Source organism: Fistularia commersonii, chromosome 14 (genome assembly GCF_037954325.1).
Source record: "Fistularia commersonii isolate RoL2024-O1a breed Wild chromosome 14, RoL_Fcom_v1.0, whole genome shotgun sequence".
Classification (NCBI taxonomy): domain Eukaryota; kingdom Metazoa; phylum Chordata; class Actinopteri; order Syngnathiformes; family Fistulariidae; genus Fistularia; species Fistularia commersonii.
In genome coordinates, this window is record NC_141297.1 from 4075872 (window position 1) to 4092160 (window position 16289).

Sequence of the window (16289 nt, forward strand, 5' to 3'; positions counted from 1 at the left end):
TCCTGCTGTCTCTCTTTGTTCCTTTCCTAACTATCAGCTTTATCTCTTAGCTAAATAAAAGCACAGCGTGAATGGAGCAGATTACTTTTTAGTATTACTATTAGTATATGATTTCTCTCCTGCTAGTTATGTAACATTGCTCCTGCTGTTTCCAGGACAAAGAACAATTCATGAGGATTAACTTTTTATGAGTGCTGGCATGATTTTCCCCACCAAATTGTTGTGGATTTTTCTTTTTGAGGCTTCTTTAAGAAAGTAGATGAATTAGAATTATTCCACCTTCTGGGTGGAGGAGAGGCCAAGTCGCAGACTGTCATATCTATATAGCTTTCTCAAAAAAAAAACACATTTTATGAATACATTTTACATATTCAAATGCGTTGCGGTATGGCAAGTGATGTCTTCACACTTCATAATTCTGTTTTAAACACAAATTCCCTTTAGATATAAAACACTGACCACCATAATACTGTTTATAGATGCTACATTAGCTAGAATTATCAAGATGTAAAAGAAAATACAGACACAAGTTTAAAAGAGTTTTCCTGTAAAAAGCCGGGCCTTTCCTTCCTCCAAACATGGATGGATTTAGTGACAATTCCACGGAATTATTTGATAGAAAGCGTCTCAAACCGTTCATACACACCCTGTCATAGCTAGCATCAGGTTTCAGTGACTAGCTAAAATGGCTACAGTAAATCTACGATTGACTCTCTGGCGATTATTGAGTTGACATGATTTTGCAGCAAGCCAATTAAAATAAGTTTCCTATCATTTAATAGCTTTTAAAAAACAGAGCTTAGAAGAATTAATTCAACAACAAACCTGAAACATCTCGGAGAAGCAGGAGTCTTGCTATGATAGCTTCCGGGGAGGTGAGGGCTATCAGGTGAGCAAAGCCAAACGTCTGCGGCAAGAAATGGAGTAGAAACAGATGAGTAGCAGGACGCCGGTAATAACGGAGGCTGGACTTGGAATGCTAGGGAATATTTTTCCAGTTATACCGTTGAACAATATAAAAAAATAAGGATGAAGAATCTGAAGGGTTTCGCAGCTCCTTGAAGACGAGCAGAGTGGATTTGGAGGGAAAATATGGTTTTAAAAATGGCGAAAGGACGAGCAGCGGCAACCATTCAGGCTCCAACCTACACAGTGGGGTAATGTCGGACTACAAGGACTGACAGTAAATTCTTCGATCACTTTTCGAAGCCAGCGTGACGGATGAGTCCCAGAGTGACACTGGAACTTTATAATCTGTTGTTTCACGTCTTTTTGGGGGATGTTTGTTGCGGCTCGGCTCCGTCATGGGCGGTAGGTTAGCATGGCGTTGATGCTCAGCGGAGACGAGCGCAGTGAATTTGGATGGGAAACTAGGGTTTCAAAATGGCGACGGAATGATCAACGGGAGCCATTCCGGCTCCAATGTATATCTTATGATAATGGAGGCCTGCGGAGAGCCACCACCGGACTTGACATGAACTTCAATTGTCAGTTCCCAAGGCACGGAGACTCCCAGGCTGAAAACTAAACGAATTCAACAGTTTAAATGTTAATTGTGAGGGTGTTTGTCACGGCTTGGTTCCGCCATGGTTAGCATGGTGTCTTGGGTCGCCGGAGTTGAGCTAGTTTATTTGGAGGGAAATGACGGTTTCAAAATAGCGATGGGATGATCAATGTTATCCAGTCCGCCATGGACGCAGAGTTAGCAGGAAGCTAACTGAAAGCAAGGCCGAGTATCCTTCACTCCACTGTAAGTACATGCATACAGTTGGTCCTCACATAATTATGGGGTTTACGTTCTAAGGGGTCCGTTGTTCGGGGATTTTCCCGTTAAGCGAAACATCATTCCCACCGTACTACCACACAGTATTTGTATACATACCAGCCATTTGTACCCTGCTATTTGCCTTTTCTTTTTCTTCAATGTGTATATGTGCATGAGTATAGGCCAATTCTAAGCGCAGGTAAGCGCGTACAATATGTACTCACTCGCAACTCTGCTGCCAGTGCATTACGCGCAAATTTGAATACTATTGTAAAGTCCGTCGTAACTCAGAGTCGTCGTTAAATGAGGGCCACCTGTACTACTCTATTGCAAGCACACTCATACAGCTTACTTTCGAGTAATTTCAGAAAAACGCCTCTTTCTCATCTTGACTCTGGGCGGGTAAACAAGGATGTGGATGTTGGATTCTATCTGGCCCCCTTCAATAAAACCGCCGTATGGATACTCTGTGTTCTTATTTAATTCCAGCTCAAATACATGGCCCGAGTTTTTGATCTGACCTGGATTATAAATGTTTTATTTCTTTGCTCACAATAAAAACACAGCATGAGTGGTGCAGTCGGTGTGCGGTGTGGTCTCTTCACATCTCTGGCCAGCCTGCATGTGACCCCGGGTCAAATGACAATACCTAGAAAAATTGTATTAGGATAATCTGGTAATGAGTTTCTATATTTTGTTCTTCTCAACAAGGATTAATATTCTATAATTGGATTTGACAAATCTGATCAGATATCTCATCTCCAAATGTATATTTAAAAGGCAGATGCTGAATCCTGAACCCCACACTGCCATTTGAAATTATGGTCAGCTCTGAGATATTCTCCTTTTACCGACAAACTGACGTTTTTTCAGTCCTTCCTTTAAAACAGAGGAACCCAGACCTGATGCTGTCACGTCAGTGAGAGTTCCCAGAACCCTCGAGGTGTTTCCATGCCGTAGGCGTGTGTCAGTTTTAACCAAAGGGCTTCCCTCAGAGAATCAATCAGAGAAACCAAGTGAAGAATAAATATCACATATGGAGAGCTCCAGTTAAAACACAGGCACAAACCAGCTTAGTTTCCTTAATGGCTTCATTTGATGTGTCAACCTATGTTGTTTTTGCAGAGGTCAGATTGTTAAATGTGTTCGAGAACCAACTGAGCTGGTCAACATTCTCTTTGTCCCTGAGCAGGAAGATGTGTTCTCCCATACGGCTTGTTTTCTTTAAGTCTGTACTCAAGTCAGTGAGGATTTATAGTGGGATCAATTAACATAATATTATATCAGTGGGGTTATTTGAGGAACCTTGACCCCACGCCCAGTAACGAGATATATAGACCGAGCGCTCTGGAGTGATCATTAGAATTCATCACAGCATCATCTGATTTGTCTGGGATCAGGTTTATTTCTATCAGGTCTACTGTGATACACTTCGGTCAAGAGCACAAAGGTAGGTTTAGATGAACCTTGCGGTTCTTCATCGCCGCCATTTCTCTAAAACCTGTGCTGGAGAGTTGTGTGTCCTCACTTCCACAGATGGCGTTGGCTCTTCACTCCCTCCTGGTCCTCTGTCTGACCAGCGGACTGTGGATCAACTTGGTAAGTGACGGCCTTAACCGTGCCACCGTCTATATTACCACGTTCTGCGGTTTTAACCTATTGTACACGAGATACGAATTTGTAATTGATCATTTGATATCAATCTGAGGCAGATTTTTGTTCTTGTGCGTAAAGGAAAAAACAGACTTACAGTCACGTTGATGCCTGACGAACAATATTTGTCACTCATCTTGTGTTTCCTTCCACAGGCGAACTGTTTCCGAGCAGGTTGGTGCTTCTCTTATTTTGGATGTTCAAAAATATTGGGATATCATTAGGAACTTCCCCCAAAAAATCTGTTAAATTGCAGGATCTAATTTCTCTGGTGATGATGTTCCACCAGGTGACTGTTACGAGGCCTGTCCATCGAGCTGGACTCAGTACGGCAGCCGCTGTTTCCTCTTCTACAGTGATGGAAAGGACTGGGTCGAGTCTGAGGTACGGTACCGGGCACAAAAAGAGCTCTTCAGAAATAAACGCAACACCCCGGTCATGGGACCGGTCTGTCAGAAGGCCGTCTGGTACCTCATAATCGGCTTCTCATCACCACACACTAACATTTCTCCTCTCCTCACAGAAAGCTTGCATTGCTGTTGGAGGAAACCTGGCCTCCATCCGCAATGAGGACGAGTACCTCTTCCTGAGGGATCTGATTTACAGAGCGACTGGCCAACACCAAATCACCTGGGTTGGAGGCTACGACGCCGTCAAGGTGAGCTTTTTGTTATTAATGGTTTCTCCTCGGCTGGAGATGGTATGACGGCTCTATATGACTGACAGCTGATCAACCCTGCCTCTCATCCAGTGTCTCACCTCTATCCTGTGTGAACATGTACGGTGTGAATGGCAGTTTCTGTCCTCAACTGTCCAAAAGGTCCTAGTTCCCAGACAGCAGAGCAGTCATGTGACCAGGGTTCTGTTGAAAAGTTGGGCTGTGAATTGACCCGTTGGAACGTCTCCTCACAGGAAGGCGTTTGGCTGTGGAGCGACGGCTCAAAGTTCGACTTCAAGGGTTGGGCAGCAGGTGAGCCCAACAACTATGGACAAGAAAACTGCATGGAGGTCAACTATGATGGTAAGTAGACTTCAGTTCGTCTTGGACAGAATGTACAACTGACTGATGGGAAACATAGTTCCCGCTATTCCTGAGATAAAGACCAATTCGCCAGGATACATTTTTTTTATGAGTGCTTGCGTGACTGCCCACCTACTGACCCTGGTGTTTCTCCCTCCACAGGTAAGGACTATGTCAATGACAGGCGCTGCACAACGGTACATGCCTTCGTTTGTGCCATGGATCTGTGAGAACCTGTTTCTAGCCCCGAGCTGGACAAGCCCTGTCATTAATCGCAAATAAAAAAAGAAAAAAATCAACCAATAAACAATCTGCAAATAAATCATGCCATCACTCCCTTTTTCCCTCGATTATCAGGAATTAGTCAGGATTAACTTTTTATGAGGGCTAGCATGACTGCCACCACCAAAGTGTTGGTGGAATTTTTATTGGAAGCTTTTATGAGAAAGTTGGTAAATAAGAAATAATTATTCCGACTTCAGGGTGGAGGTGAGGCCGAGTGTCAGACTATCATATCTGCAAAACTACTTTAAAAACACATTTTATGAATACATATTCAATTGTGTTGCAATTGGCCGGTGAATTCTTCACACTTTAAAATTCTGTTTTAAACACAAACTCCCTTTGGATATAAAACACTGACCACCATAATACTGTTTATAGGCCGTCTTATAGATGCTACATTAGCAAGAATGGTCAAGATGTTAAAGGAGAAACTGCAGACAAATGTTGACGGTTTTCCTGGAAGAGGAGGAGCTTTTCCTTCCTCTAAACAAGGGTGGGTTTAGTGACAATTCCTTGGAATTATTTGATAGAAAGCGTCTCAAACCGTACATACACACCCGTCATAGCTAGCACCAGGTTTTAGTGACTAGCTAAAATAGCTAAAGCTACGATTGACACGCTGGCGATTATTGAGTTGCTGTGATATTGCAGTGAGCAAATTAAAATAAGTCCCCTATGATCTTCTAGCTCTTCAAAAAACAGAACGTGAAAGAATTAACTTGACAACAAACCAGGAACATCTTGGAACGAAGGCGGACTCCTGCTACGTTACGTCCTGCCACAGGCTAACATTAGCTAACGGGGGGAGCGGGGTGTCGATGCTCAGCGGACACGAGCGCAGTGGATTTTGAGTGTGAACCCCTTTGGTCGGCGATTCCAGGCCAACTGAAGAATTTATTCAACCATTTTTTTCCCGTTGGTTTTGGTGGGGTGTTTGTCACCGCTCGGTTCTGCCATGGTCAGCTTGGGGTTGGTGCTCGGCAGAGACGGGACAGTGGATTTGGGGGGATGTGATGGTTTCATATGGCAACGGGACGATCATTGCCATCCATTCCGCCATGGACGCAGAGTTAGCGTGAAGCTAACACGAAGCAAGGCCGAGTATCATTCACACCACTGTAAGTATGTGTATACTTCTACCTTACTATTACACTCAGACGGCTCCATTTCAAGTAATTTTTGTCTTAATGGCAGAAAAAAACGCCTATTTCTCAGCTTGACTCTGGATGGGTAAACAAGGATGTGAATATTGGCCCCCCCTTTCAATGAAAGCATCGTATGTATGGATACTTTGTGTCTCTGTTTAATTCCAGCTGAAATACAAGGTCCGAGTTTTTTATCTGAATTTGATTATGAACGTCTTTTATTTCTTTGCTCACAATAAAAGTACAGCATAAGTGGAGTAGTCAGCGTGTTGCGTGATCTCATCACGTCTCTGACCAGCCTACTTGTGGCACCAGGTCAAATGACAATACCCAGAAATTTTGTTTTGGATAATCTGGTAAAGAGTTGCTATATTTTGTTCTTCTCAATAACGATTAATATTTTAACAGTTAGATTTGTGAAATCCGATAAGCTTTTCAGACATCCCAAGTCTCCTGGAAGTTCAAGGAGTCTCTTGCATATTAAAAGAGGCTCCCTGATATCTACAAATTGGATAAAATATCACGCTAAATATCCAGCTATTTTCTCGGGGACTGAAGTTATCGGTTCAGTCAATGCAGAGGGAGAGCGCTCCAAAAATAGAAAATCTACTGTATTTTCCAGACTATAGAGCGCACTGGGGTATAAGGCGCACCCACTTAATTTAAAAAGAAAAAAATATTTTTACATGTATTATAAATGCCACGTTGTGAAATGAGATATTTACACAGAAAGATTTTGTAAATGTTTATCTAAATACTTAAATTGATAGTTTCCAAACGGCAGTAAAACGGCTTTATTCACCCTCCTCCTTCCCACTGAAACCACCGAAGTCTTCTTCTTCTTCACTGTTGGAGTCGAAAAGCCTCAGAATAATTCCGTCACACACTTTTTCGGTCTCTCTCGGTGTTGCTCGCAATATCACTTTCATCTCAAGGCAAAGTTCCCTCTGAAATTGTTCTGTTCTCTTCACGCAGCAGTCCAGCCATTTGAAACCCGTTGGTGATGGTGAATTCTTTCACACTGCTCCACGCTGTTTAGGACCCACTGGCAGACCTCAGAAAAGGATGCTCTTGGCATGTGGACGGTTTGTGTGAGTGATTTCTTGCTGCTGGTCATCCAAGCCTCCCACGGGCCTCAGAGTGTCGCTTTAAATGCACGATTCACACTGATGTTGAGCGGCTGCAAAAACGTAGTTGTTGAAAAATATTTTACGTTGCGTGCTGCATTTTGTGTTGAAAACGTGTCTTCTTCTTCTTCACTCTTGCGATTCTCTGGTTTTTGCATTTCCCGCTAGAGCACCCACTGATGACCGTTAGCAAAGGAAAACCCATAGATTAGCACATTGTTGTATAAGAACAAGAACAACTTTATTTATCCCGAAGGAAATTGTTGTGCCAGAGTTTCAAGTGAAACCTAACAATAATAAATAATAGTAGGAAGGAGGGAGAATAAGAAATACAAATAAAACCATCAAGTGTAAAAGTCAAGGCTATTAAGTGTTTTATGGTCTTAAAAAGTACAAAGGTTTGAATATTCCCTTCGGCTGAAGGAAGAGGAATTAAAAGTGGAAAAAGAGGAAAAAGAGGTATTAGAGAATTAGCCGATGGGTTCAAAGCATGAGAAAAAAAAAGTAGTGGCTTATAGTCAGGAAAAAAAATGGTAAAACCCACTTCCCCTCAGATTACATTAAAGCATATCGCTTTCTCATAAGGGTGAAAACACTGAGAGTGTGGCGCGGTGTGCTGTTTGCAACCTGATGTCCTTTGAAACTGAAGTATCGGAGAAATTGCTCAAGTGTGCGAAGCAAGCAACAATGAGACCCTGCAAGTCTTAGGAAAATAAAAAGGCCAGAATTTAGGCAGGTGGCTGGTGTTCTATGCAGATTTGAAGATTTAGGGATGGAAAGGACCTATTTCAAATTTTTTAAAGTACTCATGGTTATTGTATTTGTTCGATTTATAAGAAATCAGTGCGCTGCACGACAACTCCCTGAAATGAGTTTTTGCAGGTTGGGATGTCTGGCATGCCAGTATAGTGTTTCGGTTTTGATGAAACAGCCCTCTGTGTTTTGATCCATCAGAGAAACCAAGTGAAGAATAAATATCACATATGAAGAGCTCCAGTTAAAACACAGGCACCAACCAGCTTAGTCTCCATAATGGCTTCATTTGATGTGTCACCCTGTGTTGTTTTTGCAGAGGTCAGATTGTTAAATGGGTCTAAGAACCACCTGAGCTGGTCAACATCCTCTTTTTTGTCCCTGAGCAGGACGATGTGTTCTCCCAGACACCTTGTTTTCTTTAAGCATTTACTCAAGTCAGTGATGATTTATAGATCAGTTGGATCAATTAACACAATATTTTACCAGTGGGGTTATTTGAGGAACCTTGACCCCACGCCCAGAGAAGGGATATATAGACTGAGCGCTCTGGGGTGATCATTAGATGTGAAATTGTCACCGCATCATCGGATTTGTCTGGGATCAGGTTTATTTAACCGTCATAGACTTCGGTTCACCAGCACAAAGGTAGTTTAGATGAACTTTGTTGTTCATCAGCGCCGCCATTTCTCTAAAACCTGTGCTGGAGAGTTGTGTGTCCTCACTTCCACAGATGGCGTTGGCTCTTCACTCCCTCCTGGTCCTCTGTCTGACCAGCGGACTGTGGATCAACTTGGTAAGTGACGCCCTTAACCGTGCCACCGTCTATATTGCCACTCACTGCGGTTTTAACCTACATGAAATACAAAAATAAATGTGTCTAAAATAAATATTAATATAAATGTATACAGAGAGGCAGTTAGAAGTCAGAAAATAGCAAAGACATCCATGAACAAATAGACAGCAGGGAGAACAACAACGCTAACAACATCAGGGATAATAACGGAAAACAGAATGGAACAGTTAGGGTGAAAAATAGACAACCAAAACTAAAAGACAATATAAACAGAGTGACAATAGAAATGACAAGAATAAAATAAACAAAAATAGGCAGGGTGTGTGCGGGCTCGGAACAACAAGGATAAAAAAGACAGCAGAGTTAGGGTATGACATGAATGGGTGAGGTAGTGAGGTTGTTGCAGAACAGATGAACAGATGCAGAAACAGATGCTTAGAACGGTCAGAGTTGTGTGCCGTCCAGAATGCTGTTATATAGTTTGATATCTGTGGGCACAGAGGGGCATCTGAAGTGTTCAGTTCTGCACTGGGGTGGGATGAACCGTTGGCTGAAAGTGCTGGCCAACCACCACAGCTCGCCCAGGGTAGCTCCCAGCTTGTCCTTCACCCTCCCCAATTCAGTCCCACTGCGGAGCGGGCTTTCCTCACTATCTTGTTGAGCCTGTTCACCTCACCAGTCCTGGCACTGCTCCACCAGCACTTTACAGCGAAGAAGATTGTGCTGGCTACCACAGTCAGGTAGAAGGTCTGGAGGAGCCCGCAACAGACGCCAAACGACCTCGGTCTCCTCAGGAAGAGCATCCTGTGAGACCATCAGAGTTGTATGATCAGTCCAGTTTGTTGTTGTGGACCCTATGGTACTTGTAGGAGTCCACTATCTACACCTCCTCACCCTGGCTGGTGATTGGTACCTGTCTCCTCTGATTCTTCTGGAAGTCCAAAACCAACTCCTATGTCTTGGAGATGTTGAGGAGGAGGTGGTTCTGGTATCCCCACTCAACGAAACCAGCGATCGGACCTCTTTACTCTTCCTCGTCATCGTTGATGTATCCAACGATGGAAGAGTCATCGGATAATATCTGGAGGTGGCAGGAACCGGAGTTGTACCAGAAGTCAGAGGTGGAGAGAGTGAAGAGGAATGGAGACAGGAAGGTACCTCCTGTGCTGCTCGCCAAAGCCTCAGAAACACAGCCATCCACCCTGACGTACTGCGGCCGTCCTGTGAGGTAGTCCAGGATCCAGGTAGTGATGTCAGGGTAAAGTTGGGTACTGAGCAGCTTGGGTTGGACGCTGTTGAAGGCACTGGAGAGGTCAAAGAAGGTGACTCTCACAGTGCTTCCTGTACCCTCCAGATGGGATGGGGCCCTGTGAGGGGTGATTGCGTCCTGTTCACCCATGTACTGCCTGTATGCAAACTGCAGAGGGTCCAGGGAAGCAGATCGCCGGTCTTTCAGGTGCTGGAGTACGAGCCTCTCGAACAACTTCATGACACAAGACGTTAGTGCCACCGGCCTGTAGTCATTGAGAGTACTTGGACGTCCTTTCTTGGGTATTGGGACAATGCAGAAGGTCTTCAAGAGGTCAGGCACCTTTTCAACCTCAGAGAGAGGTTGAAAAGGTGCCGGAAGACCCCAGCAAGCTGTTGACGAGGGCTGGCAATTTTTCAGATTTGTTGGCAAGCGACCGAGGGCAGGAAGGTCTTGCATCTCCTGTCTCTCTTGGTCCGCTCTCGGGAGAAGTTCATCATTTCCTTAGTTATGGTAGCGGGAACACTGTGGCAAACAAGACAGAAATGGTATTTAGTCCCAACTGTTTTTTAATGTTCATTTAGGGGTTGTTTCTCGCAGCTCAGTTCTACCATGGACGCCGGGATAGCACCGTGTCGTTGCTGGGCGGAGACGAACTGGCGGATTTGGAGGGAAATGACGGTTTCAAAACGGCGACAGCATGATCCATGGAATCCATTCCCCAATGGACACAGTTAGTGCGAAGCTAACCCGAAGCAAGGCCCGAGTGTCATTCACACCACTGTAAGTGCATGTATACTTTTATATTGCAATCACGGTCATACAGCTTCATTTCAAGTGATTTTAGTCTGAATGTCAGAAAAAAAACGCCTCTTTCTCATCTTGACTCTGGGCGGGTAAACAAGGATGTAAATATTGGCCCCCTTTTAAATGAAAGCGCTGTATGGATACGCTGTCTCTGTTTAATTCCAGCGCAAATACCAGGCCTGAGTTTTTGATCTGACTCGGATTATAAATGTCTTATTTCTTTGCTCACAATAAAAACACAGCATGAGTGTAGCAGTCGATCTTGGGTGTGATCTCATCACGTCTCTGGCCAGCCTACCTGTTCAGGTCAGATGACAATACCTAGAAATTTTGTTTTAGGATAATCTGGTAAAAGGTTGCTATATTTTGTTCTTCTAAATAAGGATTAATTTTCTTTTTTAATGTTTAATATATTTAGTAATATTTATTGATAGATAAACAGATATCTCATCCCCAAATGTATATTTAAAGGGCAGATGCTGAATCCTGAACCCCACACTTCCATTTGACATTACAGTCATAACTCTAAGATATTCTCCTTTTACCGAAAAACCGACGTCCGTATTTCTGTTCTCGATCTGGATATTTAGTCCTTCATGTAAAACAGAGGAACCCAGACCTGGTGCTATCACGACAGTGGTTAGTTTCCAGAACCCCCGAGGTGTTTCCATACCAGAGAGGTGTGTCAGTTTTAACCAAACAGCCTCCTGTGTTTTAGATCCTCCAGAGAAACAAAATAAATACTGCATCCCATATGAAGGGCTCCAGTAAAAACACAGGCACAAACCAGCTTAGTCTCCATAATGGCTATATTTGATGTGTCACCCTGTGTTGTTGTTGCAGCAGTCAGATTGTTAAATGGGTTTGAGAACCACCTGAGCTGGTCAACATCCTCTTTTTTTGTTGCTGCGGAGGACGATGGGTTCTCCCAGACGGCTTGTTTTCTCTAAGTCTGTATGCAAGTCAGTGATGACTTATAGATTGGTGGGATCAATTAACATAATATTTTACTAGTGGGGTTATTTGAGGAACCTTGACCCCACGCCCAGGGACAGGATATATAGACTGAGCGCTCTGGGATGAACATCAGATGCGAAATCATCTAAGCATCATCTGATTTGTCTGGGATCAGGTTTATTTCTATCAGGTCTACTGTCATACACTTCGGTTCACCAGCACAAAGGTAGGTTTAGATGAACTTTGCGGTTCTTCAGCGCCGCCATTTCTCTAAAACCTGTGCTGGAGAGTTGTGTGTCCTCACTTCCACAGATGGCGTTGGCTCTTCACTCCCTCCTGGTCCTCTGTCTGACCAGCGGACTGTGGATCAACTTGGTAAGTGACGGCCTTAACCGTGCCACCGTCTCTATTGCCACTCACTGCGGTTTTAACATACTTGAAATACAAATTCGTAATTGATCCCCTGATATTGATCTGAGGCTGATTTTTGTTCTTGTACATAAAAAAAAACAGACTTGCTGTCACGGTGACGCCTGCCACACGGTGTTTGTCACTAACCCTGTGTTTCCTTCCTCAGGTGGACTGTTTCCGAGCAGGTTGGTGCTTCTCTTATTTTGGGTGTTCAAAAACATTGGGATATCATTAGGAACGAAAAAAAATTGTATAGTTCCAGGTTCTCATTTCTCTGATGATGATGTTCCACCAGGTGACTGCTATGAGGCCTGTCCTCCTAACTGGACTCAGTACGGCAGCCGCTGTTTCATCTTCAACAGTGCTGGAAAGAACTGGGTCGACTCGGAGGTACGGTACCGGGCACAGAAAGAGCTCTTTAGAAATGAACCCAAAGCACCCAAAGGGAACTTCAGTTGTTTCCCCAGGTCCAATCTTAGCTGCCAGTTCTTTGTTGTTCCCGGGAGACCTTTTATGGCCTTTCAGTTGGGGAAGAGGTAGTTCTTCAGCTCTTTTGAATGCTATTCCACGCCTCTGTGGTTAAAAGCGCTTGCGGTAGTCGATGGCAGTATTGATGGACTCAGCATCTGCCTTCAGCACCTGGTCGTGGCACCAGCGATAGCAGCCATCTCCAAGCGCTTTAGGACAGCTGCTGAGGATGTGCTCCAGAGTTCCTCTTTCTTGGCAAAAGAAACATGCTGCTGTTTTGACCTTCCCCCAAAGGAAGAGGTTTGATGGTCTGGGCAGGACATTGTAGACGGACTGCATGATATATCTGACGTGGAGGGGTTCAGCCATCCACAGCTCAGGCCATGAGATCTTCCTTTCCATGGCTTCTTCCCATTTGGTCCAAGCCCCTTATTGCCTCAACTTGACCCGCTGGCTTGCACGCTGCTCTTCGACTCCAGCCCTCACTTTGAGTTGGACCCAATGCTGCCTCTCCTTGTCCTTGAGCCTACAGTGGGTTGTTGATATGGTTCCCAATCCTGCCTGACCAGTTGGTACAGATCCCACAAGTTCTTTGTGGGACAGCCATGGTTCTGCCTGGTCCACAGCCTCCTGTGCCCTTCACCTTCTGCAAGTCCTCACCTCGATGCCAGCTTGAGCAACTTTTGGGCCCTTGGATTCCCTATTCTAGAGAATTCTAGTGAAAATTAGGGGGTTGCAGAGGTCCGTCTGGCACCTCATAACCAGCTCCTCATCTCTTCTCCCCACAGAAAGCTTGCATTGCTGTTGGAGGAAACCTGGCCTCCATTCGCAACAGGGACGAGTACCTCTTCCTGAGGGATCTGATTTACAGAGCAACTGGCCAACACAAAACCACCTGGGTTGGAGGCTACGACGCCGTGAAGGTGAGCCTTTTGTTACTGATGGTTTCTCCTCGGCTGGAGATGGTATGATGGCTCTATATGACTGACAACTGACCGGTCCAGGTTCAACCCTGCTCCCCATCCAGTGTCTCACCTCTATCCTGTGACCACAAGTACTGTTTGTATGGGGGTTTCTGTCCTCAACTGTCCAAAAGGTCCTACTTCCCAGACAGCAGAGCAGTCATGTGACCAGGGTTCTGTTGAAAAGTTGGGCTGTGAATTGACCTGCTGGAATGTCTCCTCACAGGAAGGCGTTTGGCTGTGGAGCGACGGCTCAAAGTTTGACTTCAAGGGTTGGGCAGCAGCTGAGCCCAACAACGTTGGACAAGAACACTGCATGGAGCTCAACTTTCAAGGTAAGTAGACTTCAGTTTCCCCGCAGCTGATTGATATGATTGTTCCTGCTGTTTCTGAGATAGAGAACCATTCGCCAGGATTCACTTTTTTTTTTACGAGTGCTTACGTGACTGCCCATCCGCTGACTCTGCTCACTGGTGTTTCTCCCTCCACAGGTAAGGACTATGTCAACGACAAGAGCTGCATGTTGGCGAACTCCTTCGTTTGTGCCCTGGATCTCTGAGAAGTCGTCTCCAGCCCCTAGGAGGACAAGCCATCTCAATAATGTAAAAAAACAAAACAAAAACAAAAAATAAACAATCTGCAAATGAATCCTGCTGTCACTCTTTTTTGCCTTCCTGACTATCAACTTTATCTCTCAGCTCAATAAAAGCACAGCATGAGTGGAGCAGATTACTGTTTACTATTACTATTATTAGTGTACGTTTTCTTTCCTGTTAATTATGGAACATTGTTCCTGCTGTTTCCAGGATAAAGAACAATTCCTCAGGATTAAAATTTGAGTGCGAGCATGACCGCCCCCCACCAAACTGTTGTGGATTTTTTTTCAAGGCTTCTTTAAGAAAATTGATGTATTAAAAAGAATTATTCCACTTCCTGGGTGGAGGAGAGGCCAAGTCTCAGACTGTCATATCTACATAGCTTCCTAAAAAAACACATTTTACATATTCCAATGTTTTGAGTTTGGCAGGTGAAGTCTTCACACTTAATAATTCTGTTTTAAACACAAATTCCCCTCAGGTATGAAACACTGTCCACCATAACACTGTTTATGGTCCGTCTTATAGATGCTACATTAGCTAGAATGATCAAGTGTCAATTATCAATGTGAAAGGAGAAACTGCAGAGAAATGTTGACAAACAGAGTTTTCCTGTGAATAGGTTTAGCTTTTCCTTCCTGTAAACACAGGTGCTTTTTGTGACAATTCCCTGGAATTATATGATAGAAACATGTCAAACCGTACATACACATCCCGTGATAGCTGGCATCAGGTTTCGCTGATGGAGGACTTTTCGGTCACGTCGAAGCCGGAAACTTCCAGGTTGACACCAGAATTAATTTAACCGTTTTTTTAACGTTCATTTCGGGCAGTGCTTCGCTACAAAGAGTATCGGTTGTCTATCGCATTGTCCTATGTACACCTCTGCATAACATTGTGTCCTTATTAACCTTAAAGAAAGGAATAAAAAAAGAAATATTGATCAACTTGCAACAAAGAATAACTAACATTGTTAGAGCATCAATTTGCCTTAAATTAAAAAAAAAAAAACCTTATCTAAAGTATAAACTTTTTTGACCGACTCAATCATTTGGTACTGAAAAATAAAATTAAATAAAATTGATAAATAACATATTTAAATTGATCAGCAACATTAAGTCAGGAGCACAATATGTGACACTTGAACTTACAAAACAAAAACAAATGAACAATTTGTGCTTTTTTTTTTTGTTTTTTTTTTATCTAAATGAGAACATCTGGATTAATGGCAACAATGAGCACGTTTTGGCTGTATAAAGTTTTCACTGCAACTCTCAGCTCACCTTTCCTATCATTCCTGTCGGATATTTTTCCATGGTGTCTCTTGAGGGTTTGTTCACTGCACTTCATATCTCCTGCTCTGTGCCGTGTGTTCATGCTTGATGCAAAAAAACCTAAACCACAGAGCTGATACTCAGCACCCACACTGACAATGGGGGTGCCACGGCCACCTACCGTGGATGTGCAATTACACTTTATTCTACTAAAACAAAAATAAACATGTTCTCTGGAGTCACAGCTCTGGCATCGCCCCACTTTTTGAGACAGTTATTTAAGGGTGTTTGATGGAATGTAAAAGGACATGGAGGAAATGTACAAGAGTATATGAGCAGAATAAGGTTGCTATATGTGAGAGTGCTAAGACTAGACATCCCCCCCCCATTTTTTTTGATATTTAATTTATTTTGTTTCCTGAGTTAGCAACTTGCTCCTTTCCTCTCACTCTGTTTGTAAGTATGTAGTACCACATTCCATCACAGGATGGCGTAAAACCAACTGTGATTAGTTTGCAGAGACGCGGTCACAGCATTAGCTCAGTGCTGTGTTGGCGGCAAAGAGGTTGGACGCCAGCAATGTGGCTTATGTCTGTGTTACAGGTAAAGATTGATAACGACACGTAAATAGGTAGAAACGAGCGAAAGAGTCCCGGTGGAGTGAGTGAATGGCCGTTTAACTTGTAGGGTTGAGGTCAACAGTAGCTTGGGTAGTGCTAATAGCATGCGATCGCTAGCCGCTAGCTAACTGTAGCCTCGTGGCGGGACTACTGTGTATTGGAGCCGAGTGTCGGTTTGGAATGTGTGTAAATGTACGTGTACAGAGGGGAAATGGGAGCAATTTCTATACTGGTTTTGTAAATAAGAATAACTGTGATTTGTTTGCCGAGACGCGGTCACAGCATTAGTTCAGTGCTGAGTCGGCGGCAAAGAGGTTGGACGCCAGTAATGCGGCTAATGTCTGTGTTACAGCCGACAATAAAACCCGCAAAACCTACACACTTAATCATCATCATTCAC

The 16289-nt window shown here is 43.8% G+C and overlaps 2 protein-coding genes and 1 long non-coding RNA gene across 3 annotated transcripts; all 3 read left to right on the forward strand.

Annotated features, from left to right (window-relative positions):
• The first annotated feature begins 3105 nt into the window (after window positions 1-3105).
• On the forward strand, window positions 3106-4761 carry LOC147226962 (galactose-specific lectin nattectin-like). The gene is made up of 7 exons (XM_086159909.1): window positions 3106-3215; window positions 3302-3364; window positions 3574-3592; window positions 3708-3802; window positions 3942-4076; window positions 4331-4439; window positions 4602-4761. The coding sequence occupies exons 2-7, from the start codon at window positions 3302-3304 to the stop codon at window positions 4667-4669; spliced, it is 489 nt and encodes a 162-aa protein (XP_086016035.1). The 5' UTR covers window positions 3106-3215; the 3' UTR covers window positions 4670-4761.
• Window positions 4762-6858: 2097 nt separating this feature from the next.
• On the forward strand, window positions 6859-10501 carry LOC147226963 (uncharacterized). Its single transcript, XR_015107142.1, has 3 exons — window positions 6859-6960; window positions 8483-8545; window positions 10379-10501. It is a non-coding gene; the product is annotated as an uncharacterized LOC147226963 (long non-coding RNA).
• Window positions 10502-11651: 1150 nt separating this feature from the next.
• Window positions 11652-14047, forward strand: LOC147226964 (galactose-specific lectin nattectin-like). Its single transcript, XM_086159911.1, has 7 exons — window positions 11652-11784; window positions 11871-11933; window positions 12136-12154; window positions 12265-12359; window positions 13226-13360; window positions 13626-13734; window positions 13891-14047. The coding sequence occupies exons 2-7, from the start codon at window positions 11871-11873 to the stop codon at window positions 13956-13958; spliced, it is 489 nt and encodes a 162-aa protein (XP_086016037.1). The 5' UTR covers window positions 11652-11784; the 3' UTR covers window positions 13959-14047.
• Window positions 14048-16289: the final 2242 nt, after the last annotated feature.